At 35.2% G+C, this 17,361-nt stretch overlaps 1 protein-coding gene across 1 annotated transcript in view; it reads left to right on the plus strand.

Annotated features, from left to right (window-relative positions):
* LOC136033450 (CDK5 and ABL1 enzyme substrate 1-like) overlaps window positions 1–17,361 on the plus strand; it is a 55,560-nt gene that overhangs the window by 22,844 nt on the left and 15,355 nt on the right. The window contains exons 5-6 of the mRNA XM_065714199.1: window positions 4,659–4,750; window positions 11,482–11,641. Coding sequence (XP_065570271.1) covers window positions 4,659–4,750; window positions 11,482–11,641 — 252 coding nt within the window. The remainder of the gene's footprint in view (window positions 1–4,658; window positions 4,751–11,481; window positions 11,642–17,361) is intronic.

A 17,361-nucleotide genomic window follows, 5' to 3' on the forward strand; every position in this document is an offset into this window, starting at 1 on the left:
CCCAATTTCTATTATGGACCCCCAGGGACAAATTCCCCCCTTGGTCCTCGCCTCCTATGGATGTACCCTACATATCTGTTGGGCGATTCCCTATCCACCACCTGGGGACACGCTGAGCTGCGTGGGGGGGGTTCCTAGTGATTAGTAGACTCAGCTCTTAGCAGTGTCAAAGTAGGAAGGACTCTATTTAGCTCTTATCAGTGTCGAAGTAGGAAGAAACTTCATTTACCTCGCTTGGTGCTGGCACCATCTACATTTTTTAGCTTACTGCATTTTGGACTTCTAAGTAGACTCAAAAAGGGGATAAAGATACATGTTTCAATTTCGACTAGGACCAAGACTAAAGCCCTGCCGCGTAAATCAAGGGACCTAGTACCAGTAAATTGCTTTCCTGCTCATGAAGCGCCGCTTGTGCTCATTCCTTGGTACAGTGAACGGGTTGTGATTAGCGACTGTGACAAAACACCGCCTCCTCTATGTCCTCACTATTTTTCAGCTAAACAAAAGTTGCCTAATATACTCGTGTGTAATGCGCGTTCATTGAACAGTAAAATTGACGAACCCGAAGTTGGAATCAAGCAGAGCAACGCCTCAATCACTATAATAAGTGAATGGTGGGACATTACTTCTGAGTCTCCGTAGATTAAAGACTACACTGACTATTTTACTACTCTTCGCGACCGTGATCTGAATCGTGGAGGTGACGTAGGACTCTACTTTCGGGACGACCTACCGTCAAAGCTGTTAAAGGATCCAATTGACTCCGATCCCGGGATATTGTGGAAGGAATGTAAACTGACACATTTATCAAGAAGGTCCTCGTGTTTAATAATCACTTTGGTCTATTACCCTGAGAATGCCAGAAACAGGAAAGAACTTATTGGGCACATGCAATTTTTTGCAGACAAAATGCGCCAAAAGTATACCTCTCCTGTCTATTTGATTGCTGGTGGCTTTGACAAAACAAACAAACAGTGGCTTTCCTGTGTCTTGGATTTTCAGAAAGTTGTCGCAATACCGACCCATCAGAGTGGCAGCATACTTGACTTGACCTTAATGAACCTTACTGACTTCTATGATGCACCGCGGTCCCTAGGACCCCTCCAGAATTCCGACCATTTCATAATTTTATGGGGAGTTAATTCAGGATTCCTCAAAACCAAACGAGTCAAAACTACTATAAAACCACTAAAAAGAGATTCAATTTCTACGTTATGTCGATGGATCAGCAGCTACGAATTTGATGACATTTGCTCCGAGTCGGACATCAACATCAAAGTCAGTAAGCTAAATAACCTACTTCAACAAAAGTTCCATGCTTGTTTCCCTACTAAAATCATTACCATTACAGATATTGATAAACTATGGATCGAAAGCGACCTCAAGGACCTAATTAAGACTCGCTGCCGCCTTCACAGCAATGGTGATTCAGTTGCTTAAGCCAAGTTGCGGAACCATATTGTCAAACGGAACTGGCGAGCGAAGAGACTATATGTGAAGGACAAAATTATGCCCTTACTTTCAGCAGATACACACAAATGGCATTCTTGGTAAAAAGATTTGCTGGTAAAGCGACGCACAGTGACTTAGGGTATTGAAAGAGGATGGTACCTTGTTATCGGTTATAGATGTTAATTTTTTTTTGTTGGCATCTGTACCAACTTTCTGTCAATCACCAGTTCAGAAATCAAGTCTCTCATAAATGAAGCAGAGCTTGATGATGTAGGTGAAATTTCCGACTTCGCCGTTTACAAGGAACTTCAGAAGTTGAATAGGAACTGTGCATCCTCCCTAGCGAGCTTCCTTTAAAGCTGGTATGTGAATTCGCTATTTTCCTTGCCAGGCCACTGTCCTTTATTATTAACTAGTGTTTCCAAGAGCAAGTGATCCCTAGTACTTGGAAAAAAGCGTACGTTCTCGTCATACCCAGAGTGAAGGGTCCCAAATCTTGTGGCCAACTCTGACCTATCTCAATAACCCTGAACTTGTCTAAGGTGGCAGAAACGTTTATATGTCGCGAGCTGATGTCACAGGTGTCTCCTTCTCTTGACCCATATCAGTACGGATGCTTGAAAGGAAGCAGCACAACTGTTTATCTAGTGAGAATGTATCACCTTATTGTCGAGTGGCTTGACCGAGGAAGTGCGATGGTAGATCTTCTCCTAGTGGGTTGCCGAAAAGCCTTTGACCTTATTCGCCATTTCATAGCTGTGACAAATTTACGCGGAATGGGTGCACGCAAGCATATTGTCCTTTTAGTGATCAATTTTTTGCAAGACCGTTTCGAGTGTGTCTACAGCCTTTTCCCTGCAGACACCAACTCTGAATGGGCTGAAGTCACGTGTGGCGTTCAACAAGGAACGAAATTTGCAGCTTTGTTGTTTTTAGCAGTTATAAATTTGTTCTTTCTAATTGTAAGGACAGGTTTAAGTACGTAGACGACTCGTCAGTTCTTCTGAAATAACTCATTGAGAACTCCAAGGCAATTCCCTAATTCAGCGATGCAATAATGAACAACTTTAAAGACCAATGCACTATCAACAGCCTTCCAATTAACGAAGTAAAAACTAAAATCCTTTGCTTTGATCTGCTTCAGAGGGACTTTGTCAGTCCTCGTCCACTGTGTCCTAGTGTACCTTCGGCTGCAATTCTCGGTGTCACATTTAGCGTTGACTGCTCGTTTAGTACTCATGTTGATACAAAAAAGGCAAATGTTGCGATGTGTACCCTTATCTTACTACATCGTTTCAGTTTTTCTGTGTCCCAACTTAAGACCAATTCTTGAGTGTGCTTGCTCTGCATGGGACCCGCAAGTCAAGAACACAAGTTGCCTAAGTGATCAAATTGAGTCACTACAAAAATAGCTTTTAAAGTTGTGTTTTTAGACGCATGTGTAAATTGTGAATCGGTATAATCTGTCCTACAACTACCGTCCTTTTACGGACGTCGTCTGAGTTTGATCTGCAAATTTGGCCATTTTCTTCTTACCAGCGAAAAACATAGAGAGATTCTACCACTAGTTATGAGGAATAAAATAAATACAAGTTCAGCTAACCAAGTGAGACTGGAATTGCCTACTCCAAGAAAAACCGTTCCGCCAATTCGTTCGTTCCTTTCTACATGTCAGCGTTTAATAAGTTTTAGTCTCGTTTTTTCTTTCTTTCTCTTGTTTTTCGTTGTGTGGGAATTATCCGGGGGAATTTTCTGCGGGCATGGGGAATTCACCAGCTACCGTTTTATGGTGGAAAGGCAGTGTGGTCTTCATTGTTAAATTTATGTCTAACTTCTTGTGGTATACATTGTCTATTTAATATTTACTGTTATGTTTACTAATTCTATTTATTGTTTATTTAAAGGTGTATAATTTATTAATTATTTGATATTGTATTTATTCATTATCTTTTTCATTTTTTAAATGTATTTTTCATTTATTTGCTCTTCCTAACATCATCAAATATGCATCAATTGTCGCGAAATTACAAACAGACGTACGTGGTATATTTTTTTCAGTAATGTTTTCTCGTTTTCTTCTTTAAAATTTCACATTAAAAAAAGGAACGTCTAGTAGACACAAAGAGAGAGGGACACTATTAGTTGGATCTAGCCGTTGGTATTATAAAAAGCTAAAGGGATTTTTTCGCTATACAGATTTCGCAAATTAGGTGGTAGCACATTAAAAATTAAGATAAATTTGTCATTTTTTTGGATTTTACAAAATTGTTATAATATTTTCCAACAGATGGATATTTTATCTTTAATTTTGTTTAAGAATCAGCAGTTTTTCTATGATAAATATAAAACCATTTTATTATTATTACCGTATTTGTTTGGATACTTAACCAGTTGAGACGATTGAAAAAAAAAATAATTATTACACCTAATTTTTTATTTTTGAACCTATGGTAAAATTTTAAACTAAAAAATTATGATTCTTTTCAGTTTTCTTTTGTGTACACGTAACAGGGTTAGTAGTGCTGGGCGTGTCAAATGCAAAATAAACCAATGCTTCTTTTTAGATTTCTACCTGTGTTAAAACACAACATTTTAACTTCCGTCCCCTATATTACAGAATTAGGTAAAAAAAAACAACTAAACTTTTGCTTTTAATTTGTATTTGTTCGCTTTTGTCCTGCGTTTTATGCTGTTAATGACCCTTTTTAGTTTGCCATTTTTATTGGTTTAATTTTTTATAGGCTTTTTTATTCTTGATATGTTTTTAAACTTTTTTATTGATTTTTGATAAAAAGACGGTGCGTTATTTTGCCAGTTTTATGTATATCATTGTTTTTAAACCTATTTTTGAGGTTAGTCTGTTTTTTGTTTTAATTTCCAAATACGAATGCGGCTCAGCCGCTTTTGTAACGCCTGTTTTTTATAGCCATGCCATGGTCAAACTTAATAAAGAACGTTGTGGCCTCTTTTTATTATTGTTTCCTTTCCCACCTGCTATTTCTCATGGGAGGGGTGACTATAGAATCTTAAGGAAGAAAGTAAAAAAGAGCGAATAAATGAAGTCTCAAAAGAACGAATAACGAAAGGTGTAGAAGCTATTGGAATATTGCAAATTTGGCGCTTAAAAGCTACTACATCTCCTTCCTAGCAATTCTTTACAGCGTGAGAATGTCATTCATATTCATCAATCCACTTCTTTATTTTAGGAGTTTTCTTATCAGCATCTACTTACACCATCTAAGAAGCATACAGATCCTAGCTCTGATACGGGACGCTGTCATGGAAAAAGCTTGTCTAAGTAAGCTTTATTTATGTAAATTTAAGACCTATTTAAAGCGCGGTAACTATATAAGAAAACTTAAGAGTGAATTTTAGCCTATAAATATGGAGAATGGCTAAAATGCGATGAGGTTTTGTTTTTCATGTCATGTTCTTAAAAAAATGAGAATTGAACGGAGTTTTGGCATCCTTTGAGTCACAGTCCCTGTCTAAATGATGATATCATTACAATGTTGTTAATAATCTTAAGATATTCATCTATGTTCAAGGTATCCTCAACCTGCCGAAGCTTACTGAGATAGTTTCTTGCGGCAATGCCTACCTCCAGCCATCTATAAAATCATATACGACTTAAAAAATTAGGAGACCCGGGAACTCAATTTTTATTGAAAAGGACCTCCATACATATTTAAGTAATTTTATGGCTAGTAGGAGCTAAGTTAACGTGTGGGAAAAATCAGCAGAACGGGAGTTAAAAAATTAAATCATCACAGAGTTCTAGAAACTCTAACTTTCCCGATTTCTGTAGAAAAATACAAATGTGAAAAAAGAACAAACAAGAAAAACACATATTATTCAAAATATTCTAGATTGAAAACTTCAAATTATTAGTTAATTGACTTACCTACAAACATATCTTTTCAGAAAGACAAATCAGGCAGTCCTACTCTGTTATATCTAACCCCTTAGTTGATAGTGACATATCAGTAGGATCCTTGATACTTCTCGGTTATTAGAAACACACCCAGAAAGTGAAGTTAGGTTAATCCTAATGAAAAATAGCGAAATTTGATGATAAAATAGCTATTCAAAAACAACATTATGGAAACCTAACATAACTTAACCTAACATAACCTAAACTAATCCCCCCCCTCCGCCCCTAATGTGCAAATATATAGCCCAAATTATACAAGTTCAATGCATTTTGTCTAAGTCCAAGGCATTGTATCATCATTCGTTTGACTTTTGAGCTACGACACGGTAACCATATAAGAAAACTTGAGAGTGCATTTTAGCCTAAAAACTCTTTTCTGAGATGTAACCTAAGCGTAATTCTTGAATGTGTTTCCAATAACCGACCAGTACCGGACCCTTTTTTTCTTCTGATTTGAAAATATTGCTTTTATTATTTGACTTTTGCATATTCCTGCTAGCCTATATTGGTTAGATAGCCCGATTGAACATAAAGGTTGAACTTATTGATTGTTGCATTACTCAATGGTTAGGCGCAGATAAATTGATTGTAACAAACGTATGGTCGGATTTGTTTGTAAACAAGAAAAGTTTCAGTTTCTTTCTTTAAACAATTCAAGTGTGGCCAAGAAGTGGATAATTTACGCAACGAAGAATTTTTATAGTTGTAAAAGAACCGAAACAAAACACTACCACTGCTACTACTAACAACTAACTGTAGTACCAAATCGCCAGAGGCTGATACAGCTACGCGTGCTCCTCCTCCATTCCAATCTATTCAAAGCCTCCCTCTTTAAACTCTCCCAAGAAGTTCCTATTTCCCTTAATTTTTTCCTCACGACATTCTTCCACCCCATTCGGGGATTACCTGCTTTTCGTTTGACCTTAGGTGGTTAGCGGAAAAGGACGATATTTAACAATCTTTCATCCTTCAATTGCATAAGATGTCCTAGCCATTTCAACCTTTTTCTCTTTGTAGCCCTAGAAAGTGGAGTTGAACCGTATTTTTCCTACAGCTTCCTGTTTGAGATACGGTCAGTCAGTCTTGTTTCAGGTACGGTCACCCAAAACGATCTGTAGGCAATTTCTCTGAAAAACATCTGCCAAATCCTAGTCTGTTTTTTGGAGTGCCCACGCTTCAGAACTGCACTTGACCATTACCATCACTGTAGTTTCCAATAGTCTAATTTTAGTTCGCAGACTTATCTACCTATTCTTTCAAAGTTTTTTCTTCTGTGAAAATCACTCTGAGCTTATGTTATTCTACTTTTAACATCTTCAGTTTCGTCAACGCACTCGTCGTCTTTACTAATAAAACTACCTGGGTAATTGAATATGTCCACTTGATCGATCTTATCGTTGCCCAACATCACCTCTTCACCTTCACTTATTCCTGGTCTTAGAGACTTAGTTTTCTTAACAATAATTTTGAAGTCTATTCTTGGACCCTGAACTTGGAAAACCTCTAGAATGTTGTTCATTTTGCCAAGATTTTCATCTAAGATGCTTAAATCGTCAGCAAAATCTAAGTCTAGGAGAGTTTAATTACCCCAAGGATACTGTGTTTTCCCATTGCCTTTGCTCTGCACATTAAGACAAAGTTCATCAAAATGATCCATATAAATGGGGATAGGACGAAACCCTGCTTAACTCCTGATTTGATACGGAATTTTTTTTTTATTTCCTACCTTTACCGCTCTAATATTATTCTTGTACAGAGCATTAATCACTTAAATAATTTATGTTGTATACCATACAAGAATAGGACCTTCCATAAGGCTCTTCTATCTGTTAAATAAAACGCTTGCTCATAATCCATAAAACTAACGACTAGAGGGGTTGGGTGACTTCTCAATTATTAATCTAAGAGTGAAAATTTGGTCGACGCATCATCTCCCCTGTTCTATAACTAAAAATTTATCTGAAGCATCTCTTTAAGTCTAAAAAGTATCGTCATACTAAGTAATTTGCTTCCTATAGAAACCGTGGTAATGCCTCTATAATTACCACAGTCACTATTATCACCATTCTTATAGAGGGGTTTAATTAGAGTTTTATTAAAATTGCTAGGCACTTTCTCCTTTTCAAAATTGTATTCATAATCTTCAGTAGCTTATCTCTTGCTTCATAACCACCATATTAAGAAAAATAACTCATTTACCTAACTATCAGGACTTGGGGCTTCACTATTTCCAACCCTTTTAACACTGTCACTAATTCCTGCTCACAAAATAAATCTTCCTTCACATCCAAAGTATCACAGACTTTTTCATTCTTCTCTTTATCTTTTCCTTAATTCTATCGTGGTTTGGCATATTCTCAAAATGTTCTTCCCATCTCTCTTTAACTCTGTTCTTGTCACTAATTGTGGCCCCGTTCCTACCTTTAACTGGGACAAGTCCAGATTGACTATTACCCTTCAATTTATTAACATTCCAGTGAAATATTTTACTATTATGTCGTCTGCCTACATCTTCCAGATGTTCAGTAAAATTTCTACCATCATTCCTTCCAAAATTTCTGCTTTACTTTAATTCTAAGCACTGCTAGATGATGATCATTACTTGTATGACATTATTAGCAGCGCTCCTATATACCCTAGTATCTTTTATCGATCCTGCCAGTCTTCGTTTCACAATCCCATAATCATTAAGATTTGCATGTGAATTGAACTAAGATGGGTTCAGGGGCTAAAACATGTTTTATTTTGACCTTCTTGGCACTTCAAATTCTATGCATAATCAACTCTTTTTTACTGAATTATTTTTTGAGGGTTTAAATCCATTTAGTTTTTGCTTGTTCATCTATTAGTTATTTTTTCCTCTGATCTAATTTTTATCTTAATCCTTACGTGTTCAAAAAGTAATAGACGAAATAAAAGCGAGAATTAATAGGCCCAATGGAAAAAAAAACCCATACTTTTAATTGATTAGTAAAGAGAGTTTTGCAGTGCTTATAATGACATTTTTGTGGCTAACAAGATCTCTGTTTCAGTATTAATTTTAAAACGAAGAATATGCTCATATCTATTTGTGCTTTTCCCAATACGTTTGCTTTTGACATGATGTGGCCCGTATGATACTTTTTTTATTTTGTATAGATTTGTTTGATAAAATGACGGTGTATTCTTTTGCCAATTTTGTGTGTTAATTGTTTCTAAATCTTTTTTCACGTTATTCTCTTTTTGTTTTGACTCCGAAATACGAATTCGTCCCACACCGGCTAGTTATAGTTATTTTTTTGGAATAAATACTATTTTAAGTTTTAACCATGATTATAACACTTTATTTTAAAACAATGATTGAGGTCGTTCCAATGGAGGAAATTATTCCATGTCACTTAACATGGAATTACATTTATCTTAGTTTCCATGGATACATTATCGTAGTCAGTAATTTGATTCGGACGGGCGGAATGAGATGTATTCTAAAGCATAGATGCCTAGTCTATTGCCGAATCTAAGACCTTCCATAATGGGCTGAACTGGGTTCGGCCTTGAGAAGAACATTTGCGATTTCTATGTGCTGCAATGGAGGTGTAAGAAAACAAAAAAATTCAGTATAAGAGTTGACAATATCTAGCTCTAGGTGTGTATATTGGTTCTAATGTGAGGTAGGGGCGGATCTAGAGAAAAATCCTTGAGGGGGGGGGGGTTACCCAATGTGACAAGGTTGCTAATAATTGGCCAAATTCACAAATTTATAAAAAAACAAGAAATGAGGGCGCAATAAAGAATTCTTGAGGGTCCAGGGCCCTCTCGACCCTCCTGAATCTGCCATTAATATGAGGCTAACCCTGAAAGTAGCTTGTTTAGTTAGATTTGATTTCACAGTTGGATAGGGTAAAATTTTGTCACTGGAGCATAATTCTGCTATTTAAAGATTGTCATTTGTTGCTATAAGCGTCACAACTACATGTAACAAAAAAAAAATTTAATCGCATTTTTTGAGATATTTCTTGCAGTATTTTTAGTAGTTTCTTGCTTAGCTCTGGGGCTAAAAAAAAAAAAAAAAAAAAAAAAAAAAAAAAAAAAAAAAAAAAAAATCTGAGTTACTTACTAGGCTCAACTTCATATGTTAAATTCGGGAGTTTCGAGAGGAAGTTTTTGCCTTTCCAATAAGTTATAATTAGTTCCAATAAGTTCCAATAATAATAATTTATTTGTGACCCACTTGAAACAGCGGAGTTAAAAAAAAAAAAAAATATCTGATAACACATTAAATTACTGTAGAAAACGTTTTAGAAGAACATGAAAAGGGTTAATAGTAAAATGTATCGAGTCGGATAGTTTCTGGTGTAGCACTTTAAGTTTATTTAATAAATCTGGAGCCCCGAAATTTGTTACCATACCACTGTTCTTGTACCAGGGAGGAAGATCTAACAGATATATGGTTATATTTAATACGGGGTCTTGGCTTATGTAATGTTTGACCTTTCTCATTTCATATGGGTTCAAAAGGTGGGTAATTAACTCACACCATAACATGGACGAAACCGGTACATAAAAGTCGCAAGTTAAAAGTAAAGTTTTTAGATTTTTTTTAATCAACTAAACTATATGCTGTGGAGTGGCTGTAATACTCTTCTATAAACTCTCTACTTTCCCTCACTTGGTTTCATAATTAAATCAGTAGTGTCAGTCCTTGAAAAAAAAGAAAGAAAAGGGAAACATGAGGATTGGTTTGTTTTCGGTATTAAGGACCTCGTTACAATGTTACTACAATGTTATTTGTGGAAATTGTTACTATTTATGGTATAAGGGTAATGCATAGGTTTTCTGCTACTTCTATACCTGGTATCGCTGGTTTTACATCTAAGTTTTCCATGTTTGCATCTTCTAAATATTTTCCTAAGGAGAAAAATCTACTTCCCTTACTCACGTTGTATGGCAAGGGATGTCAGCTAATTAAAGTATATGGTTAGCTGTGAAGGTTCAGATATGTTTTTTTTTCATTGAATAATATAGTATATAGCTCCTATTTTCATTTTTTTTTTCATTTCTTTTTTTTTATTCAGTCGTGGGGTGAATATTGTGCAATTAAGGAGTTTAGATGTAAACATATGTTTCTTTGGGTTCTATAATATCTTACACAGGTGCGCACTTGCTCAATCCTTAAGGGGGGCGGGCTATGGGGTGTCTAGAGGTAGGAGTTAACATTGAAGATGGTGAATTTCTGTGAGATTTTTATTTATTTTATTTGGAGATCTGTTCAAACCATCTAGAGGTGTATCTTATGTTTTTTTTGTAGACTGGAACGCGAGGTGGTGTTTTCTGTATAAATCTTTAACCTTTGGTCGATTTAGCCGAGGTGCATTCACTCTATAGGAGGTCATGGGAATAGGCCAGGATTTGGATGAATAGTTTTTCGGGTCCTGTTGATCAAAGGTTATCTAAAACAATCTGATCGATCGCATAAAATACTTTGTGGTAGTATCATTAATGTTAGCTGAAACTCTAATTAAAGAAATTTTGATAGCTATGTATGCATAAAAAGAATCGGATTTTTTATGTTGATTCTCAATATGTAAAATTTATTTCCTATAGACGCGAGTGATCTTTTAAGCACTATAAATTTTAGCATATCAGAGGAATCAGCCCCTACAAATGAGGCAGTTTTTTTTCCCGAGAAAGCGTGGATTGGTGAATATTAAGTTTTTCCGCTGGTATCACTAGTAGTCCAAGAATATCAGAAGAGATCTGATATAAACGGAAATTGGAAGTTATAGTGCCCTTGTTAATCACACGGAGGATCGTTTCTGTTCGTTTTAGTTTTTATTGACGCTGATTACTTTCATTCAAAAACAAACTTTTTTTTTAAAATTCAAGAATGAAGCAAAAGTATGCTGTGAGACAATGTACTTTTACAAATATTGTTTATAGAAATTTTTGAGCAAAAAACTACTTCCGTGAAAAGCTGACAAACTGTGTTTTCACTCTCCTGAAAGATGAGACATACCCTTTCATCTCGGGAGCAAGAGTACGTTTTCTTTTAACCAAACGGAAAGATACATTTTTGGTTGTTTATTATAAGCTTAATTATATGTTTTTTTTTACAGATGTCACTCTATTGATCGTTCGTACAAGCATAGTAGAACTGGATCGCCTCCAGTTGGCCCGCAAGAAGGAGAAGATTTTGTATACCTACCAAGTATGCTTGATAATCCTGCTTTTAGCGTTGGAAAGCATAGCACCTTGCTCACCTTTCCCTCATATTTGGTACTTTTTCTTTCTTTGTTTCTTCTCTCTGAATGCAAACTGGATAAGATAGTAGCAGATTAATTAGGGTATTTTGGGAAACGATTGCAAATTAAAGAAAATTTAGAAAAGAAGTAGAGAGTCTTATTTAATTTAAAGAAACTAAAGACTAAGAAGAAAGAGAATTATTAAGCGGTGACCACCGCATAACATTCTGTTTTTTGGTAAGATTTTGTGGAGAAACGGGAAAAATTTGTTTTGTGTTTTGTGTTACGGAAAGAAAAAGTAATGTACCTAGTTGTTTCCCGCTTCTTCACTCATGACTCTTTCCACAACTATTAGTGTTTGATCGAAGTTGATAATGAATTTCACGAAGAAGTATAAAATGATGAAATTATTAGGAGATTTAATGTCAGAATCAGTTCTAATTGAAATATGGGATTTCATTTTCCACTTGACTTCTTTCTTCTCAAAACCACTGGCTAAATTGAGAAAGTGCGTAGTTTTTAGAATATTCTACGCCATTCTTGCCAAGATCATGCTATAGGACTCAAATAAAATATTAGATTTATCATTTGCGGTCAAATTCTTTGCTTTGCGCCTTGGAGTAATCCAGTTGGGGGAAAAAGAGCTGACGTTCAGGGCCTATCTGAGATAAACTAAGCTAGTTTTTAATGAAAAGTTTTCTTTTTGTTGATTTTTGTGTTGTTTTTTCAGAGGCTTTCAAATCTAAGCTGAGGGTACTAACGTTTTCCGGGTTACATGCGTTTGTAGTTCAGGTATACGCAATTTAAATTTCTTGGAATGTTGATTTTTTATACAATATTGAGTAACATTGATTCTACTGCTGGTGCTGTTGTTTTTAGCCTATTAGCCGTTTTTGGAGCTGGGTAGCCATTTTGTAGCATTTTTAAACCCCAACGGGCAATCAATTGTCACTAATAATTTGGTTGAAATGTATTTATTTACGAAAAAGAAACTGCAGTGAGCATATATTTCAGTTCTTCTTGGATCTTTCTTGTTTGTATTTTCTTTAAAAAGTAAAAGTAAAAGTAAATGTAAAATATGATCTAAAAAAATGACCGACAAAAAATGTGATCTTTTCAATGACATTAGAGCCAGCCTGAAACATGCTGTCAGGAGGTAAGACATTACGTGTGGTACATAACTACATATAATGTATTGAAAAGAATTAATCTGTAATTTCATTGTAGTAGCAACGAAATTTATAAACTTTATTGCCAGTTTTTAGTATTTCTTTTTTTCGAATACGTTATGTATTTCTAAAATTGGCTGGAGGAAAACCTGCTTTAAGGGAAAATCACCTAATTTACCCTAAGCGACTTCAACACCGTCGGCCAAATTATATTGATTAGCCCCCTTTTTTGTTACCACCATCGCCAATTGGAAGACATTAAGAGTAAAATAGTGCAAATACTGGAATAATTTTTTTCTTCTTGTCTCTTAAGAAAATAAACCTTCCTTTATATAATGGGTATGCGTCCGTAACTCAGCCATTAACTACTCTGAAAAAAAAAATCATGTGATGCTATTACTTGAAGTATGTATTTCTCTGGCTTGCCTTCTACAGTCAGTGTCAATTGTTTTCTAATCATCGGAGGGTGTATTTTTTTTTCTTTTCTATTTATTTTTTCATGCCAGCAGTCTGAAGGGAAGGGAGTTAGCTTTCATTAAAAGGTGATGAATTCTGTATGTAATTTGGCAAGTTTACTCTTTTTCGTCTCAAGGCCAAGTTGAGCTCGGGGGGGGGGGGGGTTAAAGTAAAAAATTTGAGTAAAAATTATGTTTCTGGGGGGGAGGAGGCTTGGGATATGGTGTTAGGGGGAAGGAAAATATTTTCTCTCTATTCCTCACAAAGAGAATACGCTACGTTTTTTTATGCGTGTCCTTTATGAATCTCTTTTTACCCTAGTTTTTACATTGTTCGGATATTTTTCACATGCGTTTTTTCTTTGGCTGTATGAATTTATGCCATAAATTTTGTAACCATCAATAGTGATGAAGAATAAGGACCAATAAGAATTAATTAGCTTTGCGGTGCTAAACCAGGATGGTCTTAACAACTGATTGAAGGGTCAAAAGAATCCTTTTAATCTAAAAGAAAAGTAAAAAAAACGCACAAATCAACACATGTACTTCTCTAATTAGTTGTAGTATTTTTTCCTGCCAACCCACGTGATAAAATTGTATCTGATTGTGGACTTGTTCTGCGTAGGTGGAAATCTGCGGGAAATATTTTGTTTTCACATTACTGAGGGATACTCAATTAAGCGGTAGAAAAATGAATTTCCCGACCTTGTTCTGTAGTCATGGTAACTTATTGTGAACTTTTGGAAAGTTTTGTGTATACATGGAACTGATATTCTGTAATTAAGTGATCCGTTAAAAGTGCGTTTTTCTCTGTCTGATTTGAAAGAACAGAAATAGCTTGCATGGGGTATTGAAACTAAAACAGGCAGACGTTAATATGGATGAAGAAATGAAGATAAATTATGAAAAACAACGAAGCCAAAGACACAGATTATCAAAAAAAAAAATAATGGTTTTGCTTCCCTACTCAGCCCCCCGAAAAGGCTACAATGTCATATGTGGCTTATGTAAATCTAAATAAATTGCTTGAATTGAAAGCTGAAGCATAACCATTTGCTTCCCGTATCTTTAAAAAGAAAGGATTTAATGAGTATGGATTTAAAGTTTTAGTTAAAGAGTAAAGGATTTGAAGTTTATGTTGAGGGTTTTTACCTCAAAGAGGTATAGTCTTGTCCGTCAAAAAACCTCCCAAAAGGCTAGAGCTAAAAAAAAAAATACTTTTTCGCACGCTGACCCTTTTTCTCTTTTTCTCGTCTGCCCAGCGCTGGTACCGATTCAATGCCTTTGGCTGGGAGTGCAATGCGTGGTTGGGGACAAATCATGTGACGCTCCCCGTGTTCCCCCTCCCAAATTTCTTTAGGTACCCGTTTAGAGCTGGGTCTACTCTGGCTGAGTTTACGGAGTCGCACCATTGACTTCCGTACTAAACCAAATAACCAGCGACATGAGGACTCGAACCCCTGTCCTCGGGATTTTAAGTCTGGGGTACTAACCACTCGGCTAGGACGTCTGATTAGTATTTGATGAGCTAAATTGGTTGAATCGAAAATTTAGTTCAGGCAACTGATTTTCTGTAAATTTGAAGGACAGATTTAAAATGAACAAATTGATTATTACAAATATACCAATATCGAAAGACAGAGTTCCTGGGAGATTGGACAGCTTTTGGTTAATATATTGCAGTATGTAATAAATGTGAAAATGCAAGAAGAAAAACTCCTTAAAGATAGGTTTTGATTTCTCCAAAGTGCATAAGTCACTATTTTTGTAGGGTCTGAAAAATAGGAGCACCAACCCCGTTTGGTTAGGTTCAATTTCTTCACTCACAGTAATTTCTACCTTTTTTTAGGCTTGACTTTTTGTATAAGATAATCAATTGCTCTTTTAAGCGTTAGATATAGTCTTTACTTTTCATAAAAACTGTAAATTTTAGCTTAATTTATGTTCTTTTATATATTTATATATATATATATATATATATATATATATATATATATATATATATATATATATATATATATATATATATATATATATATATATATATATTATATATATATATATATATATATATATATATATATATATATATATATAGTATCAGTGCTGGTCAGTAATCTTTATTAGTATGACACTTCATGTTAATTAATAGTTGACGTGTGATAGTCGCAATAATGGTAGGAATAGTCCTTCAATGATTTGCGATTTCGGTATTGCAGTATTAGCTTCGTGTGCGTCAACATGAATGTAATAAATTTTATTTGCCCATTTTGATGAGAGTTGAACACTATCTTTGAGATATCTATTTAATATGCTTTGATTTGGAACTACTTTTTTGCAATATTGAGCCCAGATATGTCCTTACCAAGTTCTATAGAAGTTGACACCATTTGCGATTTGTGCTTAGTTTGTGTTGGTTTAGGACAGTACTGCAATCTCACGTTTGTTCATATAAAAACTATCTAATTAGGAACATTCCCTAAATCATCTCGGAATGATCGTGAATTGAATGATTTGTAAAATGTATAAAAAAAAGCTAGGTATGGGGAAGACTGGTGTTGGAAGGGGCACATACGCAAAAATTCCACTTTGGACCTTTAATCATACAGATATGCTCTTATTTTATGATCTGATTTCAACAATGTCTAAAATATTGAGCTTCCTGCTAAAGCGTATTTACGAAATTCGTGTTTTGCATGGACTATTTTATTATTTCATGGTCAATACCGACATAGCTATACTTATCATCTCACCCGCATAGTTCCATGTTTCGGTCATGTTAATCGTTGTGATTTTATCAGCTATCTTGAAATTTTGACCCATAGCCATGTGGAACTAGAGGGAAAAGTGCCTCGTGAATCACGGGTTGTTTTAAGGAGTGTCATATTATCCTGTTACTTCTGTTTGTTAAAAGGGTACTACAACTTTTAATTTGCCACTTAATTATGCCCTCCCCTAAGTTTCTACGATAACCTGTTACATGCGATGAGGCCGGACATAAAGCTACTCAGAGACATAGCGTTCCTAACCAAGTCAGCGCTTTTTGCGTTGGCTGTTGTGCTGACTTTCCTCTGATCTTCGACAACTATCTTTCGACAACTCCGACTCTCGAGTTTTCCTGACCGTTTGTAGACCCTCGCAGAGAAAGGTTAATTTACATTTTTATGTCTATTGGGTACATTTGCCCAGGCAATATATTTATGAACAATAGTAAAGTTTTTGTCCAATTGTATAAGTAAAATTCCAAAAGTTACATTCAGCTTTTTTAACAAAAGTATAACAGTTCAGAATAGGGATGAAACCTTTTAATCGATAATGAACAAATATAAAATTTTTAACTGGATATTTCGAACACATATACCGTGTTCATCATCAGCAGTAAAAGTAGCTGTCAATTAAAAGGTTTCATCCTTATTTTGAACTGTTATACTTCCGTTATGGAAAGGCAGTGTTCAGTGTTGTCTTCGAAGTAATCTATGCCTTTTTAAATCTTTATTAGTCAATCATGTTTTAATTTGAAAAGAATATATATCTTTTCTTTTCTACCGGGATGTAAGACAATTAATAACAGAGACTGCGTTTGAGAACCTGCGTTCCTGTGGATAGATTAAAGATTATCAACTAAAACTACTACAGCTTTGACGCATATTTGTGTCTGCGTGTGAAGTTTTTAATTCGATCAAATTAACCAAGTCACTTCAGCTAATTCAAGAATCCTCTTAACTGATAGAAACATTTTCTTTACTCATCCTCTTAGCTTCCTCGAAGTTGTTTACCCTCTGGAGTAGTTCCGAATCCGGTTTTCTCCTTGAAGTAATTTTATTCTGAGGCGTAAATAACCTTCAGCTGTTTTTTTAGAGGGAGCTTTCACTTGTTTTGGTTAATCCAGTCTCGTAAAAGCTTTTTTCTAATAAAAAAAAAAACAAAAACTAAGAGCCCATCAATAGCGTATGCTCGATTATGAAAATGAGCTTTCCAATTTTTTTTGTGTTTTATCAACCAAATTTATCTCCTCAGCTGATGATAAAAGTGCAACTAAAATCAATTTTTTGTTCCTGAAGGCCGCATGGGTAAATCAGTAAGCTAGCCAAATGATTTTAAAAATACTTTTGATTTAGCCTTGAAGTCTA

Source organism: Artemia franciscana, chromosome 12 (genome assembly GCF_032884065.1).
Source record: "Artemia franciscana chromosome 12, ASM3288406v1, whole genome shotgun sequence".
NCBI classification, from domain to species: Eukaryota; Metazoa; Arthropoda; class Branchiopoda; order Anostraca; family Artemiidae; genus Artemia; species Artemia franciscana.